At 45.7% G+C, this 8,042-nt stretch overlaps 2 protein-coding genes across 7 annotated transcripts in view; one reads left to right on the top strand and one right to left on the bottom strand.

Annotated features, from left to right (window-relative positions):
* The window catches only part of LOC308092962 (transcription factor E2-alpha-like), a 54,967-nt gene that overhangs the window by 27,240 nt on the left and 19,685 nt on the right, over positions 1-8,042 (bottom strand). For 5 of the 6 annotated variants that reach the window (XM_080439140.1, XM_080439136.1, XM_080439139.1 and 2 more), the window contains exons 5-9: positions 5,359-5,444; positions 4,465-4,555; positions 3,215-3,258; positions 2,038-2,173; positions 733-782 (exon numbers count right to left, since the gene is read on the bottom strand). In XM_080439140.1, coding sequence (XP_080295266.1) covers positions 733-782; positions 2,038-2,173; positions 3,215-3,258; positions 4,465-4,555; positions 5,359-5,444 — 407 coding nt within the window. The remainder of the gene's footprint in view (positions 1-732; positions 783-2,037; positions 2,174-3,214; positions 3,259-4,464; positions 4,556-5,358; positions 5,445-8,042) is intronic. The other variant, XM_080439138.1, reaches the window with a different exon arrangement.
* sirt6 (sirtuin 6) overlaps positions 1-8,042 on the top strand; it is a 372,587-nt gene that overhangs the window by 349,122 nt on the left and 15,423 nt on the right. The gene's annotated exons all lie outside the window — the stretch shown is intronic.

The following is an 8,042-nucleotide window of genomic DNA, read 5'->3' as shown; positions in this document are numbered from 1 at the left end:
TATGTCAAAAAAAAAACTGTTACTTTACAGGATTCAAATTCGAAACCATCTTCGCGCCGCGTTTCGAGCTTGTAGTATGATCAAGTAGGGCTTGTAGACGCTGTAGTATGATCAAGTAGGGCTTGTAGACGCTGTAGTATGATCAAGTAGGGCGTTGATTTAGGAACAAACACAAAAAGTTGCGTATGGAGATAAGAGGTTTCAGCCCAACAGCGATGATATATATATACACACACGTATGTATTTATACACACACACACATACTTAACATTTTTCAAAAATAGCAAATCTACAAGCTTTCGTGTGACACACTGTAGTACGACGAAGCAGGGCATTAACTCACGAAAAAAACATTAAAAGTTTAAATCTCCAGATACAAGGTTTCTGCCCGACAACGACGATATATACACGTCACGTATATAACCACCCCCCCCACCCAACCCCTCCCTACACCCCCACCCCCCCCAACTCACCCCCCCCCCCCCCACGACCGCAACAGTGCAGATACACAGCTGTAGGAGCTGGATGTCCTGTCTGGCAGCCAGTCCCCAACGCTTTTACAAGCCAGGGAGAGAAGCTTACGATGCCAGTTGGAATGCAAAGGGGGCATAATCTGTGCACATGTGCTCCCACGGACTGACTGCAGGGGCCCAGATACAGTTTAGGGGCTGCGGCAGGAGACGAAGAAAAAAAACGAAAAAAGAAAAAAAACTGGGATGTGGGTATACTCACCGAAGAGGGCAGGCCAGGGGGCACTTTCCTGATCTTTTTTGGCTGGGGATCTGAAGTGAGAGAAAGAGGGAGGGGAGGGGGGGCACACGCACGTACACACGGAGAGAGAGAGAGAAAGAGAGAAAAGTCATGGCGGCACCGCCTATAGAGCATACATTACATACCAATGCTGTTTATTTGCACAGCTTCCCCTCTCGGTTTCGCGGTGCTGAAGGAATCTCTATCCATCTGTCTTTATGGCTGCTCATTAATGCCTAATCAAAGGCATATTCTAATCTTATCTGATGTTATTCCACACAACGCTGGGGGTTTGCGGTGTGTCTGTGTGTGTGTGTGTGTGTGTGTGTGTGTGTGTGTGTGTGTGTGTGTGTGTGTGTGTGTGTGTGAGTGAGCTCACAGGGACACACCTCTACTGGGTTGTGTGTGTGTGTGGTTTTTTTTTAAACTCCTTTCTCCTTTGCTAAGCAGAAGTGAGATTTCTCGGCGAGCTTTTTATAAACCTCACTAGGAGAAGTGACGGTATGCCGCGGAGCTTAAATATAAACCTAGAACAAAAACTCACACTATCTCACACTTCGAAATGGAATCTGGAATTTCTGCTCAAATCGCTTGCGTTTGGAAAACGCGTGGTCTTGCATTGTGTTTTAGTTATAAAATATATAGGACAAAAAATCCCCAAGGTGGTGGCGGGGATTTGGTTGTTTAACAGCAGCCAGAGGCAGAATAATAAAACACACAGATAGACCTGACAAATTAATAACAGCTCAATCCAAAGATAAATGAATAAAAAACATTTACAAACAAATATAAATAAAAACGTGATGTCCAGTCAGCGTGCAGTGTTGATTTCGTCGACTAAAACTATGACGAAAAATGTTCGTCGACTACCTTTTTTCACTGACGAAAACTAAATTAAAAACTAAATTAAAACTAAGCTATGATGACTAAAACTAAGACTAAATATATTGACAATTTCGTCAACAAATAAAAACTAGACAAAAATGTTAGGGCGGTACTAGTGGAGAAGACATTTTATATTTGGCTACACTCGGGTGTTGCGCTCTGAAAATAGCCGATCTACAAGCTCACAACGCGTCGCAGCGCGACGCGCTGTGAGCTTGTAGATCTGCTATTTTCATACATGCAAGTTGCAACCAAGTGTAAAATCAGCCATTACGACGCCATCAAGGCACCGCCGAAATAGTCGACGAAACTAGACAAAAACTGAAACATTTCAGATGACTAAAATATGACTAAAACTGAATGGAATTTTCCGGCAAAATCAACAGTGGTCAGCGGTCTTACCCATGCTGTCCTGCGGGGGTCTCCTGCGAGAGCCGGCCACCGGGTACGATGAGTAGAACTGCGAGTTGGACTTGAGGCCAGACGGAGAGAGGGCATCAGGACTGGGCATGGGCATCTCACTGGGCATGAAGCCCTGCTGGAAAAGACAAGACAACGGATCAGAGGAAATAAATAACTCTCTTGGGGGAAATAAAACAATGGGAGGAATAGAGAGGGTTTCATGAAAGAGAGAGGAGGAGCAGGTGAGGTGCGGAGAGAGAGAGAGAGAGAGAGAAAGAGAGAGGGCATAGATGCATTTTCTTTAACGCCTTGATTTATACATAGTTGGGTGCCGGGGGTATATCTCGCACCCAAAAAGTAACCTGCTAATCTACAAGCTCACGTGCCTCGCAAAGGTTGATGCGTTGTGAGCTTGTAGATCAGCAATTTTTAACCCATTACGACCTGGAACGCATCTGTGTCACTTCAGATTTCTTTGGCTATTCAAAAATAGCAGATATACAAGCTCATAACGTGGCACCGAGTGCCGCGCTATGAGCTTGTAGATCTGCTATTTTTGAAAAAAAAAAACAAATGTAATTATCGCCTCAGGTCTTAACACATTCCATGCCAGAGTTTAATCTCATAATGTACTCACCAGTGCCAGCGTTTTATTGTTGTTTTTTAGTTTTTTTCATGTCGCCACAGACCTCGCTAAATAAGTTAAAAGTGCGCGTTCATTTGGTTCTAAACACACAGCGGATCTGTGAGAAACGGCCAGCGAAAATAGTTTCCAAATCCGAGCCGCCATCTTGAAGATACAGCGGATCAACGCTAAACAGTGATCAGCGAGGAGAAAAACAACAACCGAGAAAATCGAGTTTTAAACAGGATCCCAGACAGGAAGCGGATACGATCGAAAAAACCGGAACCCGAATAATTCTGTTTCCGATCGGAAACCGGAAACGGAAATGGATCAAAAAAAATCGGAAAGTGCACCTGGGGCAATTTCAATGGGAATCGGCGGTTCGCGTAGATCTACGCGATTGGCACGCTGCGGCTTTAAATAGGTTCGCGTAGATCTACGCGATTGGCATTCAATGTGTTAATGGGTTAAAAAGGTGCGAGGAATACCGGTGAACAACTTGAGTATAAATCAGGACGTTTCAGCCCTCCGGTTCATTTCAATTCAATTTACCTGTGCCGCAAATGAAGACGGATACGGTCCTCGCTCGGGCTTGCCTGTCAAACGATGAGAAACACAACATTGACAATCAGGTCATCATCGTGGAGAAAAAAAAAACAACCACAAAAAAAACCAGGGGGCTTTTTGTGTTTTTTTTTTATGCCAATGGTAATTCACAATCTGGGTTGTTCCCCTTTCTCCAGTTGGCCGCCTCCCATCTGCCGTGGCAAGAGTATATACGGTATATATGATGTGTGGTATTTACGGCTTTGGACTGCAAAACAACAACAAATTGGCCCATTATAAACGGTCCAAGGGTAATCGGCCCCCGGCCCCCCCCCCTCCCCACTCCCCTCTCTTCTCTCTCCCTTGACAGTTCAGCTGAGGAGAGCTATAGGCCACCGTAATCCCGGGGGAGAGCCTTGTTTGCGCATGGGTGCTCTTAACCGTGTCCCCCCCCTCCACCTCTTCCTCCCCACACACACACACACCACACCGCCTCCACACATACTGCCACACACAAACACACACACACACACACACACACACACACCCCTCCCCCTCGTCCGTTCCATCCCTGATTACCCTGCTCCCCTCCTCATCCCACCGCTACCTAAGCATAAATATGGATTGGCCTCTGAAGAAGAAGTCCCGCAGTGTCTGTAAGCTGTGAAGAGGTCACACGCGACGACGACAACACCATAAGATGGTCCATTATTATGCAGCCTTATCTGATGTACCTGTGTGTGTGTGTGTGTGTGTGCAAACCGATCTACGAGCTCATAGTGATCCGCTATTTTTCACACGCCAACTTAAGGATAAACCAGGCTTTAGATGATAGAAGCCCCTGTCTCGTCACGGACACACGTACACTTCCAATACAGTTCACTTGGTCTGATGACCCCTATATATTCACTTAATATTTACTTCTTACTCGTCTATTCGTATTGGTTTTCTTTTCTCTTAATCTGCTGTACACTCTCTATACATAACTCTTTTGTAATGCGTCTGACAACGATGCACACAGAGTCAAATGCCTTCTACACGGCCAACAACGTATACTTGACCAATACACTCATTCTGTTTCTCTAAAGAAAATCATGCGGTTCCTTTTCAAAGGGGGGGGGGGGGGGGGGGGGTCAAGTGGAGCAGCCGGGGACCTGGACTGCCAACTAGAAGGTTCTTTTAGATGAAAGCAATGACATGCATATGTGTTGGGGTGAGGCCACAGCAGCGGCTGAATTTAAAAACGTCCTTCTTACCCGCAATGCCTGGGCCAAAAATGGGGGCAGAGGCAATGCCCTCGTGTTCGCTGTAAAGCCCTCCTTCGCCATAAGCCTGGGGGGGATGGGCCTAGTGAGGGAGAGGGAGAGGGAGAGGGGGGGGGGGGGGAGAGATAGCATAAGCTTTAAGAAAAGATACACAGGGCCTGTAATTATGTTTCTGGTGATGTCATCATCCGTCCGTCCACAGCACACACACAGGCACACACACAGGGCTTCAGAACACAGATGCCATGACATCTCCGTGTCATCTTGTGTAACGCCAGTGGTTCTCAAAGTGAGGTCCGAGGGACCCCTCGGGGGTCCCTTGAGGCGGTTCCCACGGACAGGGGGTCCCCCCAGCAAAATGAGCAAACAATCGCGACTTTAACCCTAATTGTATAGTTTGTCTACAAGCTCACAAGGCGTTGATCGGCAATTTTTTTGAAAACCTTTGAAAAACGAAATTTTAACAATACAAAATCTTCTCTTATGGGGGTCCACGGCCAGGGTTGCCAGATCTGCTTATTATAATTTCCCCGCACGATTCTGTTTGAAAATAGCCGATCTACAAGCTCACAACGCGTCGCATCCGTTGTGAGCTTGTAGATCTGCTATTTTCAAACAGCTGATGTATTATGTTAAAGTGCTCATGTGGCCCATAGTCGCTTCTTTTGGGCTGGTTTTCCTAGACCTGGTTGCTTGTTTCTCTCACAGAATCTGGCAACACTGTCCACGGCACAAAAAAGAAATGTGTTTTTCAGACAGGGGTCTGCGGGCCAAATATTGATCAATTCGGTGTTCCTTGACACAAAGACGTTTGAGAACCACTGGTGTTGTTAACGTCGTGCCACAATAGAGCCGCAGTAGCGGTCCTCTTCCTTCCTTCCTTACCCGTCCCTGGCTGAAAGCAGGAGTGCTCTGTTCTCCTCCAGCCTGTCCCCAGGGAGCAGTGGCCGGTCCGCTCCTCTCCTCTATACCTGAAGATTTAAAAAACACACAACACAGACAACTAGGTTATAGAGAGAGAGAGGTTTGATGATCAGCCCGCTCAGGAACCCACACGCTTTTCTAATGATTTTTTCCCCTCCCTCCCCTCTCTCTCCTCTTTAAACATGGTTCCTACACCTTAGAGGAGGGGGGGTCTACGCAATAAACTCTCTGGGGTCTAACTTGTGGGGATAGAATTGTAAACGCGACCTGCCTGCTCCCATGTGCATCTTTTTTTTTTCACACACACACACACACACACACACACACACACACACACACACACACACACACACACAGATCCGACACGGGGAGAGCTTCCTTCGCGACTTAACCCATTAAGACCGGGAAAGAATCGGTGTCATTTTTTTATTTCTTTGGCTATTCAAAAATAGCAGATCTACAAGCTCGTAGCGCGGCACTACAAGCTCGTAGCTATTTTTGAAAAAATCGTGAAAATGTGAGCAAATCTTTCAATATATATTTTTCTAAGCAAACATTTTTAACTCATGTTACAACTTCTGGGGGGGGGGGTCCCTGGAACAAAATATTTTGAGATGGGGGTCCGTGGCCAAACACATATCATTTTGGGTGGTCCTTGAAATTTGAAAGTTTGAGAACCACTTACAGCAACATACGTTTTTTTTAAAAAACTGTTTAGAGACATATGTAGAATCCCCCCAGAAGCAAAGATTTGAATTACAAATGTTCGCTTAAAAAAATATATATATATATTCAAAGATTTTCACAAAATTTCCACGGTTTAATTTTTTTTTTGCAGATCTACAAGCTCATAGTGCGGCACTCGGTGCCACGCTATGAGCTTGTATATCTGCTATTTTTGAATAGCCCAAAGAAATCTTTAAAAAATGAATGACACAGATGCGTTCCCGGTCTTACTGGGTTAAAGCGCGGGGAGGAGGATGGCACGGTGACAGAGCCGTCACATATAGCAGCGTGGTTATGATGATGAGCTGTAGGAAGTTTTGAATAATTAACACCCAGCGTGATGTGATGGGATGTGAGTGAGGCTTCTTCCAGAAGAATCCTCCTCGACATTCTTCAATTCTCCTCCACTTCTCTCTCTCTCCGCTCCTTTACGTTTTTTCCATGGCAACAGTCACTCACTCACTCCCTCACAGCCGTTCGTTCTGTCACAGTTGGCCTATACACACTTTTTGGCTCGATTTATATAAACTCGGGTTTGCTCGTTTGGTGCCGCGCATCGTAAAAGGTGCCGCGCATCGGAAAAAACCAACAGATCTAACAGATCACACGACAAGCTTGTGGATCAGCTATTTTTTGATGTACGACTGTAAGTATAAATCAGGATTGTCGGAGATTTGGAGGGCTCAACAAACCAACATTATTAACAACAAAACAACACATTTCTTCTCCCCCCCCCTGAACCAGACTAGAGCACAACAGCTTTGAGACGGAGGAGACAGTGGGGGTTGAATTTGGACTGGGGGGAAAAAAGGAGGAGAAAAAAGAAAGAGAGTGATTTTAAAAACCGGTGAAGCAGAAATTCCTGTCTGTCCCCCTCTCTCTCTCGCTCTCTCTCTCCCTCTCTCAGTCTCCTCTCGTACCGCAACGCAGCATCTCTGGGGGGCGAGAGCTGAAGCTTAATTGCGTGCTGATTTGCATAATTGTGCATATTAATGAGGCTCCGCTCTATGAATATTCATATTTTTGTTTTGTTGTCTAATTAAAACGCGGAGATGGGGAGGGAGGAGGGGGGAGGTGGGGGGCGAGGGGGGTGGGGGGGTGTGGAGGGAGGGGTGGGGGGGCTTAAATCATGACAGGATCAGCAGTTGAACAGGAGTGATGGGTCCAGAGCGACGCAGGAAGCTGCTGGATTGCCGTGACAACTGTGATCTATGGACGCGACATCGGCAGAATAGGATATGAAGGAAGACGACGTCTTCGTCCTCCCGCGATATGGTCAACTGTCACCCACCACGTCAATCAAGGAAAAGAAAGCGAAAACGTTCAAAAAAATCCCATAGAAAAAGATCACCATAATCAAATTTCTATTCCCCCCCTGTCACACATCAATTGTAAAGAACGTGCGTTTTGCGTTCTTGATTATGAAAACGTGTATAAATGTGAAAAGTCGCGAAATACACGCATTTTCTGTTCCTGCGTTAACGAACCCCAGTGCTCCAGAATTATGCAGAACATAATATTATGCATGTCCTGCATACGTAGCTGTCACACGCTGTCGATAATATATCACAATCGACGGCGCCCAACCTCAAAAAGAAAAATGTTCCTCGTAATACAATTTTCTTTTTTGTTTACTTGCATATACACGGGTTGAGCCTTTAAGCTTTCAACCTGGTGTCCCTAGTTTGGGAATGTCATTACGAAAATTGGCGAATAGCAGTCTATTTTACCCTATTTGTCGTACGACCAAGTATATAATAGGGCTTAAATGTTTACAAGTACAGACCAGAACAAGGTTTACTTAGAAAGCCTGTGGCACCTATTGTCATTAACAACATGACTGGTCAATAAAAACGGGGATGGCCTGTAGGGGGGGAAATAAGGCAATTATTTAGAGGTGAGTAAGGTTTTATTAGTGG

Source organism: Gymnoscopelus braueri, assembly GCF_963280865.1.
Source record: "Gymnoscopelus braueri genome assembly, chromosome: 10".
In the NCBI taxonomy this organism is placed as follows: Eukaryota; Metazoa; Chordata; class Actinopteri; order Myctophiformes; family Myctophidae; genus Gymnoscopelus; species Gymnoscopelus braueri.
The sequence above is the reverse complement of the archived record's forward strand: the minus strand, read 5'-3'. Positions and strand labels throughout refer to the sequence as shown.